The 16,923-nt window shown below is 41.9% G+C and overlaps 1 protein-coding gene across 1 annotated transcript in view; it reads left to right on the top strand.

The window, feature by feature from the left end:
- The window catches only part of PLPP7 (phospholipid phosphatase 7 (inactive)), a 38,683-nt gene extending 29,103 nt beyond the window's left edge, over positions 1 to 9,580 (top strand). Inside the window, exon 2 of the mRNA XM_027869663.1 lies at positions 8,736 to 9,580. Coding sequence (XP_027725464.1) covers positions 8,736 to 9,100 — 365 coding nt within the window. The 3' untranslated portion in view covers positions 9,101 to 9,580. The remainder of the gene's footprint in view (positions 1 to 8,735) is intronic.
- Positions 9,581 to 16,923: the final 7,343 nt, after the last annotated feature.

The raw sequence follows: 16,923 nt of genomic DNA, 5'->3' as shown, positions 1-16,923 counted from the left end.
GAATTTTTATTTTTACTTTGGGGAAGGTTTTATATCTCTTGGTGCAAGCTATTAATTCTCTTTCCAAATCTTTCTCATATAGCTGTCATTTCTTTTCCCATTTTTTCCTCTAATACACTCATTTGATTTTCTAAACTGATTTTTAGCTCTTTTAAAAAAGCACAAAACTCTTGCTTCATCTCTTCCAGAAATTCTGGTTAGACCTGTACTCAAGCTGTGTTATTCTTTGAGGTTTTGTTTATAGATATTTTGGAATTATTCTCTTTTTTCTAAGTTTGTGTTTTGAGATCCCTGTTGCTATAATAGCTCTTTGTGGTGAAGTTTTTTGCTTTTTTTTATTTGTTTGCTTCATTCTTCTAGCCTTACTTCCTGACTTCAGATGTGAGGTTAGGGCTAGGCTCTGCACACTTCCAGAGCAAAGGTCTAGGCCTAAATTTTGCCCTCTTGGGCCCTTATCCTGCTATCTTGGGGTATTTTCCTGGGTCTCCAAGACAGCTCAGGTTGGGGACCTGCAAGCTTCCTCCTAAAAATTTCCCAGAGCACTTAGATGCCTACCTTTCCTCCTGTACCATTCTCTTTGTTGTTGTTGTTGTTTTTCCTTTTTATTATGAACTTGACAAACTTCAATAAATATGAACATTTCCCTATAGAAAGAAGAGAGAAAGAGAACTGCTAGTGAAAACATGAATCTGCTATGTGCAACTTTGTTTTAATATTTCTTGTTGTCTCCTAAAGTCATCGGCTTCTATCTAGTCCCTTCTAACTTTCAGGGAATTTTTATTTTTACTTTGGGGAAGGTTTTATATCTCTTGTTGCAAGCTATTAATTCTCTTTCCAAATCTTTCTCATATAGCTGTCATTTCTTTTCCCATTTTTTCCTCTAATACACTCATTTGATTTTCTAAAATGATTTTTAGATCTTTAAAAAAAGCACAAAACTCTTGCTTCATCTCTTCCAGAAATTCTGGTTAGACTTGTGCTCAAGCTGTGTTATTCTTTGAGGGTTTTTTTGAGTATATTTCAAATTTAACATGGTATTCCCAACACTGACTTGCTTGGCTGTGTCCACTCCTGAACTTCCCTCTTCTCTGTTTTGTGTTACACTCTGCTTCATATGACACTTATTTGGGTATATTCTGTTCTTCTTATTTGATTGTAAGCTCTTTGAGGACAGGGCTATGTTATTCTCCATCTTTATATCTTACCCTACACTTAGCACAAATATGTTTGGCGTTTAGCAGGCATTTAGTAAATGTTTCTTGAATCAAACTGACCCAGGTCAGGCAATCTATTCTCAAGTCCCCTGGGAAATCTACTGCATCTAGGGGGAATTCTTCTGTTTTGCAAACAACCAAGTCTTTTAGGCAGCTCTTCTTATCAGTGGAAGCCCTAATTACTCAGAGATATCAGCCCTTATTAACCAGCATATCATAGCCAGTGTAAAACCTATCCTGAAAAGGAACACAGCTAGAAGAGAAAGTGAGAGGTTTTTACATCCATCCCCCTACCTCTGGGGAAAACCATACCTGACTTTGCTAGCAGTGAGAGGCATTCTTATTTTTATACACCCTTGGAGATTACAAATTCTCCATCTCTCTTTCTGTTTCCATGTCTTCATCTCTCTCTCTCTCTCTCTTTATGTATATGTGTGTGTGTGTATGAATACACACATATATACATACACATATATGTGTATATATATACTACATATTTCTCTCCCTCACTCCCCTCCCCCTCCATTACCATAGGTTAAACTGATAACGTTTTTATGTATATACATTGTATATACAATGTATATATGTATATACATTATATATTAGGGCAGCTAGGTAGCACAGTGGATAGAGTGTTGGGCCTGGAGTCAGGAAGATTCATCTTGTGTCTGGCCTCAGACACTAACCAGCTGTGTGACTCTGGGCAAGTCATTTAACCCTGTTAATCTCAGTTTCCTCCAGTATCTTTACCAAGAAAACCCCAAATGGGGACACAAAGAGTTGGACATGACTAAAACAGTTGAACAATAACAAAAAGGTTACATAGGTATTCTAAATTTAATCATCAACAAAAACATTCAGAAAAACAAAAAAATCCCCAAAACCACAACCTCCAAGTGTGTATATTTAGATTACTTTTAATAAAAATAATACCTTGTTTGCTCACCCTTCTGATCATTTACTTCTGCTTATTTTTTCAAATTCTGCTCCTATAATTTTTATGTAGTAGTATCAGCATGTATATTGTTGTTCTGATTCTGATGTCTACACTGCATACTGCTTTGTATAAATCTTCCTGTATTTCTTTATATTCTGATTATTTGTCATTTCTTATGGCACAGTTCCAGTTCTAATTCAATAACCATTTAGTAAGGTCCTGCTATGTGCAAGTTACAGGGCTAAATGCTGGAGATATAAAATCAAAACAGTTTTTGCCTTCAACAAGATATAACATGTATACAGATAGTAATTTGAGGACAGAGCTCTAAGAATCAGGAATGGTGGGGAAGAGACTGGTGGAATCGAGAAAGGCTTTTCATGTAAGAGATAGAAGCTGTGCTTCGAAGAGAGATTGGGATTCTGAAAGGCAAAGATGAAGAGGGAGTGTATTCCAGGCATTGAGGGTAGAAGATGGAATGACATTTGGAGAAAAACTAAGAAAGTTTGGCTTAAACACAATGGATATGAAGAGGAAATAACATGAAATAAGGCTAGAAAATTGTGTTAGAATCAAACTGTAGAGAACTGTAAATGTCAAGTCAATGAATTTATATCCTACAGAAGAATTTCTTAATCTGAGGATCATGGATTGTAGAGATCCAATTTTAGGGGGTCCTTGAACTTAGATGGGGAAAAAATCACAGTGAAAAAATCACAAATGAAAATAACACTAATTTCTTATAGAAAATTAGCCATTTCCTTTAGTTAGGAATATAGGCAAAAAAAAATCCCACATTACTCTAAGAAGGGCTCCACGGGCTTCATCAGATTGCCCAAAAGATTCACTATAGAAAAAAAAAGCATGAAGTATTCCTGTAGTAGAGACATTTAGGAACCACTGAAGGATTTTGAGTAGGGGAATAATATGATCAGAGCTGTGCTTTAGGAAAATTGTTTTGGTGGCTGTATGAAAGAGAGATTAGAGAGAAGAAAGACTGAATTAAAGACTATTACAATAGTCCACATGAAAGGTGATCAGGGCCAGGAATAGTGTGCAGGAAAGGAGATGTATTCTTGGGATGTTGTGGAGGTGGAGTCAGCAGGATTTGGCAATGGATAGGACATCAGCAATAGATGAGAAAGAATCAAGGATGATTTTGAGGTTATAAAGCTTGGTGACTGTGAGCATGATGGTTCCCTCAATGGAAATAAGGAAATTTGGAGGAGGGTCAGGTTTAAAAAGGAAGATGAATAATTGGGGTTTGGACATTTTGAGGTTGAGATGATGTTAGAACATCCTTCTGGAAATATCTAGCAGGTGGTTGGGAAAGATTTGAGCTAGACATATAGATTTAGGAGTCTTTTGAATGGAGCTGATACTTGAACCCACAATAATGGATGGAGAGTATGAGAAAGAAAACTGAAAAAAGGGGTCCAGAGCACAGACTTGAAGCGTTTAGTAGGCAGGAGGTGGGTAATGCCCAATCAAAAGAGATTGAGAATGAGCCAATAGATAGGGAGGAAGGGGAGAGCCAGGAGATCCAGGGTGGTAGAATTAAGAGGAGAGAGTGTTCAGGAGAAAATCAGATATAAGCAGAGTTGATGATTAACACAGTAAAAAGTTGCAGAAAGGCCAAAGAACATTATATTCATACGTCACATTTTATTCTGCTATTTCCCTTCTGTTAGCATATGAGTTGTTTAAAAGGAATTTTTTGTTATTAGTATGTGTGGCTTTGTTTTGTTTTTTTTAATGTGTGTGTGGGGGTGGGGTGAGGGGGTATGTTATTTGTTTCTTGCAGAGACTAAATGCTTCTTCTAGGCTTCCATTTTATCCCCTGCAACTAAGTGCACTAGTTTGTTGGTGGACCATATAGCATTGCAGCTAAGACTGATGGTTCATGGAAGGTCCATGCAGCCAACAGAAATTTCTCTGGGATTCTGACACTCCTTGATTGTGTTTCATGTGACTTTCAGGTAACCAGGCCCTAGTAACATGGCCGCAGGGCTTTTCAATTCTAATGCTAAAATTTTGGAGTTACTGATTTGGAGCTACATTGTCAGTAGAGCTGTGAATTGGTGCCATCATTCTGGAAAGCAATTTAGAATTATGGTGAAAAAGTGACTAACATATACACACCCTTTGACTCAGAGATGCCACTGCTAGCGATATGCCTCAAGGAGGTCAATAAATAAAAGGAAGGTCCCATAAACCCCAAAATATTTTGTTCTTTATATGATAGCAAAGAATTCAAAACAAAGTATATAACCATAGTTTGGTGACTGACCTAATAAATTATAGTACATTAATGTTAAAGAATATCATTGCATCATAAAAAATGACAAGTATGAAGAATTCAGAGAAGCATGAGAAGACTTTGGAGAACTGACACAAAGTAAAACAAAACAAAGCAAAAACGTGATATACAGTAAAGAGAACCAGGAAAACAGAGTACACAATGACTGCCACAATAAACTAAACTATGAATAAAACAATGAGACTAAATTGACCACTGCATAATTATAAGGGCCAAGCTTGATCCAAGAGAAGTTGAGAACATGTCCCAAACATTTCATATGCTGTCAGAGAGCTGATGTCTTGGTTGATTTTTACTGGATTTTTCTCTGTCTCATTCTTTCTTAGTCTCTTTTATAAGGGAGGGCTCTCTGGGGAGAAGAATAAAATATGTTCAGTTATGAAGGTGATGTAGAAATAATACCTATAAAAACTAAGAAAAAAATAAAAATCTTAGGGCTAAAGGTAGTTAGCTCTCTATCACTGTGGGTATGCCAACAGAGATTGAATAATGAATTGTTTGAAATGTTGTAGAAGGGGTTCCTTGCAAATACAGATTGGACTAAATCGTAAGCAATTAAGTGCTTCCTATAGTCCAGACCCTGGTTCTGGGTTCTGGAGATATAATAGTGAGATAGTTTTTACCTTCAAGAAATTTAAATTCTCAGGGATCCCTTCTAACTCTGAAATCCTGAGGCTATTGGTGAGTCTAGTTTCCTACATTTTATGGATCACAGAACCATAGGATATAGAGCTGGAAATAACTTTAGATTTTCTCTAGTCTAGCCCACTCACTTTACAGCTGAAAGAACTGAGGACCAAATAAGTAAAAAGCCTTGCCAAAAGTAAAATAGATTAGTGGCAGAGCCTGAAACATAGACTGATAAACATAGAAAAGACTTCGGAGAGGATTTAAAGCAACTCATTTTATAGAGAAGGAAACTGAGGCAGCTAGGTGGCACAGTGGGTAGAGTGCTGGGCTTGGGGTCAGGAAGCCCTGAGTTCAAATGTGACCTCAGAAACTCGCCAGCTGTGTGACTCTGAGCAAGTTGTTTAACCTCAGTTTGCCTCAGTTTCCTCAACTGTGAAATGAGGATAATAAAAGCACCCACCTCCCAGAGTTGTGAGGACTAAATGAGATAATATCTGAAAAGTGTTTGGCACAGTGCCTGGCACATAAAAGGCTCTTAATAAATGATGATTCCCTTTCCATTCCCCTTTCCCAATCCACTCACCACCATGGCTCTCCCTCAGTCCAGTTAGTGCCTTCTACACAACGGTAATAACTCTCAGACAGACACTGGAGGGAAACCTTTTCTCCTTATCTAAATCTAAATAAATGTGTGGGTGAGGGTAGGGTAGAGGCATCAGAGCTGGATCCAGTGAGCCTTGAGTGACAGCAGCATTTGCATCTCTTGCTGACAGGCCAAGAATCAGTCATACCGCATGCTGACTTACACAAGGGTAGCATTGCCCCGTGGAAAACTTCCTGCAGAAGCAGAGGGGGAGGAGGCCACAGTTGCGGTGAGGAAAAGTGGTTGGCAGTAGTTTGGGAGACTCTAAACTAGTTATTTGGAAGATATGCTACTGTTCAGATTCCCACCAGCACCTCCTCCCCCAGGTCCCTGCATGGAGCTGGAACAGCCTTCCAGACACTGTCCCCAGACTACCCACAAGATCTGATGTTTCAATTCATTCTATCCCTTCTCCCACCCCCCACCCCTTTTGCTGGAAGCCTTTCTCCGCTCCTAAATTTCCCTACATGCTCTAACTCCAATCCCCAAGCATGCTACTCCTGTAGAATCTTGCCTCACTTAGAACCTAGTGATTCCTGCCCCAACATGCAAGGATCCAGGCCAGCCACAGGCCTCCTGTGTGGGGTTTTGTGCTGTGTGGATCTGATCACAGCCCCTGGCTATGAGTTGCTAAGGGAATTGAAGGCCTTCTGTACAGGGAAGATTCTCCCACCTCTTCTTCCCTCAATCCTGGCAAGCACTCTTGACTGTCTTCCAACCCCCATCGAAAACTCAGACCTCTTGACAGACACTCCCCAGTTGGGCAGTTAGTCTTCTAGATGGCCTCATTCCCTGGGTGAAAACACCCTGCTTGCCCTGGGGGAGGTGCTGAAAAGGAACTGACTAATTAGCAAGAGGAGAGCAAGAAAGATGAGGGGCTTCAAACCACAAGCCAACAGTCAAGTACCGAATCCACCGCCTTGGTCTGCCAGGGAAAATGAAGGAAAACTAGGGGAAGGCTACATTCGAAATTATTTCTAGGCAGGAACGCTAGGAATGAACAAGTAAAGAATGTTGATGGAAAATTTTCCAGGCAAGTTTGAAAAGCCAGAGTGCCTTTTGGCCTCTGCTGTTGCCTACAGATAGGTTGGCTTGCGTCGTGACCCAGCCTGCTGCTTCAGGCTGAGGGGCCAAGCTAAAGCTGGGATGTTCCTGAGACACAGAACTTCAGGAGATACACCTGGTGCCCTTCCTCCCTCTCAGCCCATCCCACTTCTCTTTCCTTCCTGACTCTGTGCTGCCTGGGGGTGATTGTTCTGCGGAATAGTCCAAGTGCACAAACAAGGAACCATTTTTCCAGTCTGTGAATGATGCTCCTAGCTCAAATAATTACTCTCTGCCCTCCAGAAGCTTACACTCTACTGAGAATACGAAGTGACTTTTCAACAGTATGTTTTAGGTCCATAATCTCTTTCGATCTTCATAACCCTCTGAGGTAAGTCCTCCAGCTATTATCTTCATGTTACAGATGAGGAAACTGAGGCTCAGGGAGTTGATGTGATTGGTTCATAATCACACAGTTAAGAAATGTCAGAGATAGAATCAAATCCAGGTATTCCTGACTCCAGATTAAACACTAAAAACTACACCATGCTGCCTAACAACATGAGGGCATGTTTTTGGAATTGCTTTTCCAACAGCAGCTACGGATTTACCCTGAGCCATATTTACTCTCTTGGTTCCCTCTTATAATGAATGGCTTAGATTCATGGAATATTGGAACTAGAAAGGACCTTAAGACATGGAATTTTAGAGCTGGAAGGGATCTTCAAAACATATTAGAGCTAGAGACCATAGGATCATGGGATTTAGAAATGGAATTAACCTCATCTAATCCACCCTCCCTCCATGTTACAAAAGAAGAGGAACTGAGGTAGTTTACTGTTGAAAGAGCTGAATTTGGTACCAGAGAACCTGGGTTCAAATCCCACCTTATACATGTACCAACTGTGTGACTTTGGGCAAATCACTCAATCTTCTTGAGCCACAGTTTCCTTGTGTGTAATATGAGGGTTGAAATGGTTTGGAAAAGTGACTAATCTGCCATCTTTATGATCACATGACCCTAAAGTCCACATCTGTAAAATGAGAGGAGTGAATTTAAATGGCCCCTGAGATTCTTTCCAACTCTACGTCTATGATGTTATTATCCTATGATTATAGTAAAGGCAAGGTCTGGAGTCAGTCAATAAACATTTAATGAGTGCCTTCTATATACCAGGCACTATACTAAGCACTGAGGATATGGGGAGGGGGGAGGCAGAAGATAGTCTCTGCCTTCAAAGAACTCACAATCAAGCAAACAAATATGTACAGAGAAGCTACACACAGGAAAAACAGGAAATGATTTTAAAAGGAAAGGAACTAGAATTAAGAGGATTTGGGAAAAACTTCCTGTAGAAGATGCGATTTTAGTTTGGACTTAAAGGAAGCTGGGAAAGCCAATAGGCAAAGATGAGGAGGGAGAGCATTCCAAGCATGGAGTACAGCCAAAGAAAAGACTTAAATTCAAATCTGGCCTCAGACACTATTAGCCGTGTGACACCGGGCAAGTAATTTAAATCTCTACTTGCCTCAGTTTCCTCCTCTGTAAAATGGGGATAATAATAGGACCTACCTTACAGGGTTGCTGTGAGGATCAGATGAGATAATATTTGTGAAGTGCTTAGCACAGTGCCTGGCACATAGTGGGCACTTATTAAATGCCTGTTCCTTCCCTCCCTTCCTTCGACCCACCCCCCACTATAAAGCTCGGGGAGCAGAGTGACTTGCCCATAGTTATATAGTTTATTAAAGGTAGAATAGGAACTAGGGCCTCTGTCTCCTCCATGGATGTCTAGAGTCAGGGGGTAGAGTCTGTGGCCAGAGAACAGTGTAGAGCTAACTGGTCCAATGTGGGAATCCAACTCATTAGCATGGTGCCCTACCCAGTTGAGCTAAGCAACAGCAGCTATACACATCCCTGATGATGTCATTTCTTTTCCCTCACAGCTCTGCTCTTGGATATCATGACTGTGGCTGGAGTGCAGAAGCTCATCAAACGACGAGGCCCTTATGACATGAGCCCAGGCCTTCTAGACTACCTCACCATGGACATCTATGCCTTCCCAGCTGGCCATGCCAGTCGAGCTGCCATGATATCCAAGTTCTTCCTCAACCACCTTGTGCTGGCCGTCCCCTTGCGGATCCTTTTGGTGCTCTGGGCCTTCTGTGTGGGCTTGTCAAGGGTTATGATTGGGCGGCATCACATCACTGATGTGGTCTCTGGCTTCGTTATTGGCTACTTCCAGTTCAAACTGGTGGAGCTGGTCTGGATGTCCTCCAACACCTGCCAGATGTTGATATCCATCTGGTGAACAGCACTGTTGCACCTTGACCTTTTCAAGAGAGGGGAGATGAAGAATAGAAAACAACCCTTCAGTGAAAGGAAGTTGGAGCCCTTCTCCCTTGAATATGTTATTAGACCCCTGTTTTATTTCCCTCTCATGTTTGGTGGCCAGTATCCACAGGTTATCCCAGCCATAACACGGGGGCAGAGGTTCTTGAAAAATACCGATTTCCCCACCTTTCCCCAAAATACCTAGAGTTACTTTGGCTTTCCCTCATCATCTCAAACCCAGTGGAGTTTCAACATGTCAAAATCAATATTGCTAAGCTCCTGCTTATAGAGATGTCAGAGCAAAAGTCAAGCTGGAAAAAGTAGGTGGTTTCTGGTATTCACCTTTTGTTGTTACTGTGGTCAAGTTTTTTGGCAGCTGCCTGTCAATCCCAGGTCCCAATCCTCCAAGAAATGCCCCATCATCCCCTTTTGATATGTGGGCCTATCAGCACTCACCATAGATGGATACTCAAGCCAGCATTGGAGCTCAGGCATTTGGTGAGCCAGCTAGAAAAGCTCTTTTCTGCAAGTCTTGTCTCCAGCTGACTTTTCCCGGGGCACACCTGCAACCTGGCATTTGGGAAGGCCAGTGCTAGCCCACCCTGCTGTACTCAGAAAGTTAGACTAGACAAAGCACTGGCTAGCGTCCAGTAGCATCCAGTGCTGCTTTGGCCCCCAGGGGCCGGACTCCCTGTGACCTAATAGGTCTTTTCCAAGTCAAACTTGTATAGTTCTGTATTTCATGTGACAATATATACAATATGCAAATGAGCCATTTGGGGTGTTTTTTTTTTTCCCTAGTGGAAGAATCACTTTTCATGACTCAGCACTTTTGTTGCCAGCTTGTTAAAACCCAGTGACTACGTGGAGAAACATAAATTGCTTTTGGAGTAGGGGCTGGAAAACTCAGGGGATTCAGGAAGGTCACTGAAATCTTCTGCCTTTTTTAGGCCGATCATCTTCAAACCCACCACGGTCAGGCATAGGGAACGTGCTTACGGGAAGATGACTTGCACAATGCGGTAGAACTCACATTATTTTCAGTTCTCTGTTTCACTAACTCCCACACAGTTAGTGTCCTATGCTGGAACTCACCCCAACGCAGTGGTATGTAGTGACCTCATCAGTTGGTTCCATCAAAAGACTTGGGCCCTGAACGGTCCCAGAAAACCTCACTTCTTTTTGTGGCCTACTGGATCTGTGGCATTCCCCATGATCCACTGACCCCAGGCTAGACTTGTTTGCCTGTCCTACCTCGGACTCCCTGGATTCATAAAGGGAGGGAATCACAGTAGAAAGATCGGGAAAGGGAACTCATTTAATCAATTTGTCCCTATAATTGTAGAAACTTTATTTTGCAGCTTCCTACCCAGGGGTGTTGTGAGACTCAAATGAGAGAACGGGTGTATAAACCTTAAAGCACTATATCAATGACAGTTATTATTATTATTAGCCTATAGTCACCAGGCCTCCAACCTGGGAACGACTTCAGTCTCTGACCCTTCTACTGCATTCCTGCTGTAGAGCAATATAGGAGTATGCTGGTAAATGTTTAATAATTGGGCTTTTGGGGTGGGGGGAAAGGATGCAAACACTTAAAAATTTAATCTGCATTATTAATACTTTCTTAAGCCCAGACAACCAATAAAACAATAAATCAATCCATCATTTGTATAGATTATTTCTGAGGTGTTGATACTCACAATGAAAATTTAACAATTTTTGTCTCATAAACCAGTTACAGCTGGCTCCTACATGCACCTGCACCTCTCTATACTATCCTTGAGAAGTGGTCATTCCAGGGTTTACTTAAACACTTCCAGTGACAGGGCGCTCACTATCTTACAAAGTAGCCAATTCCATGATCAGACAGTTTTTAGCTGTTAAAAAGTTCTTCCTCAGGTTAACCTGAAATTTGCCTCCCCATAATTTCCACCCGCTGGTCCTAGTGTTGCCTTCTGAAGCTACACAGAATAAACAAGTTGAATCATTCTTCCTCTCAACCGCCCGTCAGATATCTGAAAATAGCAATCCTGCTTCCCCTTCTCCTTCAACATTTCCCCATTTGACAGGGTTTCCAGACCCCTCCTTATGCTGGTCACCCTTCTTGTGTCACTGCCAAATTTGTCGATGTTCTTATAAATAGAACAACAATGAAATCCCCGCTGGCTGCTGGCCTGAGATTCCAGGACCAGGTCAATCAGTCAAACACTGAGACAAATCAATTGATCAGAGATACTTTGGTCTCAAGTTGCTTATAAGCCCCAGATCAGTTACTTCCCCTAGCATGGAAAATCCCCTCTCTTCCCTCTGTTATCCATCTTTAAAACTGGATCGCTTGGAAGCATTATAAATACATTCTACATATGCTATGAGATGTTACCATTTAAAGTGCCCCAGGCAGAAGAGATCTATGGCAAGGCTTCCTCCTCTTCCCACCCCTTCCATCTGGCTCTACAAGGAATCTGTGCCTTCCATACAAATCTAAATTTTAGGTTTCCTGTTTGGGGAGTAGCAAGGAGGCCAGCAGCAGGCTGCTGCATGCTGATGGTTCATCTCAGACTACCTGCTGCAGGTTGGGGCCTGTAGATGAGAACAAGAGCATTTGTATTCTGGTCCTGGTCCTTCGTTCCAAACCTCCAATCTCTCCTGCTCTGAGGCTCCTTGGAGGACCCTGGGAAGGAGGTGGCCTGGACAGAACAGAGGTTTTGTGGCAGCTGTTCCATGACAGGTGGTGGCCTTCAGGAATTTGAATCCTCTGACTTGTCAAACATATTTAAGAGATCTGGTGATTCCTGCATAATAGCATTGCTTATGACTGTGGCCACCGGCCCTGGAGTCAGGCTTTTATCCCCATCACATCATTAACAAGCTCTGTGACCTTGGATAAGGCTAGTCCTCTGTCGTCAATAGAAATGATTGAACTAAAAAATCTCCAAGGTCCCTTCCAGCTCCAACAATCTCTATTTTAAGGTCCCTTTGGGCTCCTATATGTCCCAGGATCCCTTTCATCTCAGACACTCTATATCACTTAATCTCTCTGGGCCTCAGTTTCCTCATCTGCAAAATGAGGAGATTGGATTCCACGATGTATAAGGTTCCCTTCTAGCTCTAGGCCTACGATCTCATGTTTAAAGTCCTTCCAGCTTTGACATCTTGTGACTTTTCTAAGGTTCTTCCCAACTCTGACAATCTGTATTTTAAAGTTCCTTACAGCTCCAACATTTGGTGCTCTAAGATCCCTTCCAGTTTTGACATTCTATGATTCAAGGTCGATAACACCCCTTCTAAAATACACTGATTCCACGGCATCTCTAATGAGATTGTGACAGGTGGGTGGGGGAAGGGAGGGGAGAGGAAGGGCTTGAGACTCATGACTGCATCAAGGGAAAATCCTTCACCTTCACCTCCTTGGGGGTGACCCCTACAGATGTTTAAGCTTTTAAATAAAGTTGGGGGTGGGGTGGGGTAGAATGAGGGTAGTAAGATTGACGGGTCCTCTAGAAAAGCTACGCCATTATTCCGGGAGAAAGCCCAGAAAGGAGGGGGTGAGATTGAAATGGGCTCAGCAACAGCTGTGGAAGAGGTGTGTGCTTGTGTACATGTATGTATACACAAATACACACTCATATCTGGGATCAGGTCTGACAGGAAGTAGTAGGGGTAGGATTGGACTGTTTCATGGGAAGATAACAGTCATAGTTATAGTATTTTAAAGCTAAAAGGGACTTTAGTGACCATCAAGTCCAGTCCCTTCATTTTACAGAGTAAGCACCTTGTCCAAAGTCACACAGAAAGTCAGTGGTAGATCCAACCCTATAATTGAGGTCTCCTGATTCTAGTCAATGATATTTTCTACTGCACTGTGCTGTTCAACTCCTCTCAGAGGTAATATATATATATAGACAGAGAGAGAGAGAGCGAGAGAGAGAGAGAGCTATAGGCTTAACCTCTCACATACTGCTTAAAGGGAAAATTCAAGTGTTGGTTAACTTGAGAAGCAAGAGGTCATGAGTCACCAAAGGATTCCCTTCCAGAATCAAAAAACTCTAATCTTCTGACCCTGAACTTTCACAGAGAATCAAACAGCTAGTAGGGGCTTCCTGAGGTGAGTTAGGCCCCTTACTTCTAAGCTGGTGAGTGCCTAACACCATGACTCTCATTGGTAATTCTGATGTTGTACACCTTCTCACCCCAACCCTGAAAATAAAAAAATAAAAAACCAAACACCCAAACCATTCCCTGGCCCTATCAAATTTCTTTAAGAGATTATCTCGAAATTCTTCCTCATCCCCACCCCCCGCCAAAGAAGCACATCCCCTCAACTCCCAGACAAAATTAGTCCAAATTCACTTTCATTTTTGAAAATGAAATTGTCTTAAGAATAAAATAGGTTCCATGACACTTTTTCGCTGTGGAAAGGAAAGTGTCACAAAAACAGATGAAAGAGCAACCCATAAGGTGGTTGTAATCTAAACATGATGGGAATCGCTGACCTAAATGAGCCAAAGTGGAGAGCTGGGAATCCTATTTTAAAATATATGCCAGGGATAGAGACTCCATAGTCTTCTTCAGTCTCCTGATACAGCATTTAGTCACTCTGGCAGTCAAAATATTCACATGCATCACAGACTATCAGAGAAATCAGAACACAGAATGTCAAAGCTAGAAAGGGATCTTAGAATATAGAATGTTAGAATAGAGAGCACAGAAAGCTAGCACTGGGAATGAATGGCCTTAGAATATAGACCATGGAATGTCAAAGCTGGAAGGGACCTTAGGATACAAAATATTAGAGATGGAAGGGACTGTTCTTAACTTGGAGTCCTCAGACTTCCCCCAAGAAAGTCCATGAACTTGGATCAGGAAAAAAATACATCTTTATTTTCACTAACCTCTCATTGAAATTTAGTATTTCTTTCAATTATTTCAAAACATTATTCTGAGAAGAGATCCACAGGCTTCATCAGACTCTCCAGAGTTACCAATGATCTCTTAACTGCCCAGTCTAATCTTATCAATTGCCTTTTCTCAAACCTTATCCTTCTTGACCTCTTTGCAGCCTTTGGCATTGTCAATTACTCTCTTCTCTTGGATATTCTCCTCCCTCTAGGTTTTCATGACATTCTTCTCACCTGATTCTCCTCTCACCTCTCTGAGCATTCCCCATTCTCCTTTGCTGGATCTTCATTCAGTTTATGATCACTTCATCCATTCACTTAATTCACTAACTGTGGGTGTCCCAGATGGCTCTGTGTTGGGCCCTCTTTTCTTCTCCCTCTATACTGTCTGGTGATCTCATCAGCTCCCATGTATTCAGTTATCACTTCCACGCTGATTCCCAGATCTATTTACCTAGCCCTACCCTCTCTTCTGACCTCTATCTAGTCTTGCAGCTCCAAATTCCCATTGGATATCTCAAACTTGGTGTCCTATAGATGTCTTAAACTCAACATGTTCAAAACTTAACTTGTTATCTTTCCCCCACCAAACCCTCCTTTAGTCCTAATTTTCTTACTACTGTGGAGGATGCCACCATCTTCCCAGTCACCCAGGCTCATAACTTCAATGTCACTCTCAACTCCTTACTCTCACCACCACCACCACTCCTTTTTCCAATCTGCTGCCACATCCTATCAATTCTCTATTTGTTACTTCTCTCCTATATGCCTCCTTCTCTCCCTTACTACTGCCACCAACTTGGTTCAGACCCCCATCACCTCACACTTGGACTATTGCAATAGCTTTCTGGTTGGTCTCTGTGCCTTGGGTCTCTCCCCTCTCCAATCCCTATTCCACTCAGCTGTCAAACTGACACAGTGGCTCCTGATCACTTCCAGGATAAAACATAAAATGCTTTGTTTGGTGTTTAAAGACCTATGTATTCTGGCCCTTTCCTACATCTCCAGTTTTCTTAAACCTTATTGCCCTCCACATACTCTTCAATCCAGTGACACTGGCCTCCTTGCTACTCCCCAAACAAGACACTCCATCTCCTGACTCCAGGAATTTTCAATGACTATCTCCCATGCCTGAGATTGTTTTCTTTCTCATCTCTTTCTCCTGGACTCCCTGGCTAAATCCCATCTTCTCCTAGAAGCTTTTCCCAATCCCCATAATAATGGGAGTGTCTTCCCTTTCTTGATTACCTCCAATTCATCCTGTATATACCTTGTTTCTACATGGTTATTTGCATGTGGCCTCCCTCATTAGATTGTGAGCTTCTTGAGAGCGAGGATGGTCTTCTGCCTTTCTTTGTATCTCTAGTGCTTACCACAGTGCCTGATGCAGAACAGGTACTGAATAAATGCTTGTTAACTAACTACCCAACCCCCAATCCAGTCCAGTCCCTTATTTATAGTTGAAACCGATGCCCAAGGTGACAAAGATGTAAGAGACACCTTTTTTTTCTTTTTTGAGCCAAGAGGGAATAATAGATCTCCTCCACTTTTTTCTCCATTCTAGTCAAACAAACCTGCACCTACCTCTTTCTGCCCCATGCAGCAGCCTCCTACCTTTACATCACTCCAGCATGATATACAGTAAGAATGCACTAAGTAATGGAAATAGCCCTAGAGTAGATCCTGGCAGACCTACTTCCTAGGCCAAGCTCTGAATCTCACTTGCTTTCAATCTATTTGAGCATCAGTCTTCTCATCTGTAAAATGCATATGATGATAATAATACTTATTGTATGTCCCTAGCAGGGGTAATGTAAGGATTAAATTGGATAATCATGTGAAAGGACTTCAAAAAAGTATAAGGAGCTGTGTAGGCGTAAGGAATTATTACTAATTCATGGCTCATCCTTCCTTCTATACCCCACTCAAAATTCACTTCTGCAGAAAGCCTTCCCTGATTACAGATTCACAGAATGCCAACACTGCGGACAGTCTTAGCTATCATCCAATCGACCTTGTTTTACAGAAGAGGAAACTGAGGTTAGTGCTTTCACAGTCACAACAGTGACCACGCCAGAGCTGGGGTTTGTTTCTGGTCCAAGCTCTTTCAATAGCATGTCACATTGTTGTTGAATAAGCTTGGCTTCTGGTTTGGAGGGGAGGATGTCTTTTTAAGTGTGTGATTGAACACTCTTTTGGTTCAATTTAGGTCCATCATTAGCTGGATTTGTGGACTCTAGCTCTGGGGGCATTCTCATAGCCTCAGTCCAGCTGATCAGGGAGCTCCCTAATTTCCCTGACCCTTTTGGTTTTGATCAGAGTCCTCATAAGAATTCTTCACAGAGGTAAAGACTTGTTAAACCAGCCATTTATTCCCTGGGTTAAACCAGTCCAACTCTTTTCACTTTTCCTCAAAGACCTTGTCTCATTCCACTGGCACCCTTTTCTTTATCTGATTCCTTTCTTTACCATTATCCAAGTGCTCCACCTGTAGCACTAAATGATCCTGGGTTTCCAGACCATTATCCTTCCTACCCCAGAATAAAATACTTCCAAGACAGAGATCCCATCCTACAGAAAGATGCCTAACTTCCTGCCTCTGTAACTTGCTACCCGTGTAACCTTGGGCAAGTCACTTAACCTCCTTGGGCTTCCGTTTCCTCATCAGTTAAGTGAAGGGGCTGGATTAGATGCCTCTAAGATATCTTCCACTTCTAAATCTAGTGCTATATATGATCCTGTGTGTGTCCATATGCATATCTATGTGTGTTTGTGTCTGTATATTTGTTTTAGTAACAGTTTGTGTAAGCATGTGTATGTCTCTGTGTGTATATGACTTTGACGGACCTTCTATCTCTAAATCCATGCTCTCGCAATTTCTATTTAGAAGCAGCATGGA

This window comes from Vombatus ursinus, unplaced genomic scaffold, assembly GCF_900497805.2.
Source record: "Vombatus ursinus unplaced genomic scaffold, bare-nosed wombat genome assembly UNPS02014793.1, whole genome shotgun sequence".
Lineage (NCBI taxonomy): Eukaryota > Metazoa > Chordata > Mammalia > Diprotodontia > Vombatidae > Vombatus > Vombatus ursinus.
Note: the sequence above shows the minus strand (reverse complement) of the source record. Positions and strands in the feature narration are given on the sequence as shown.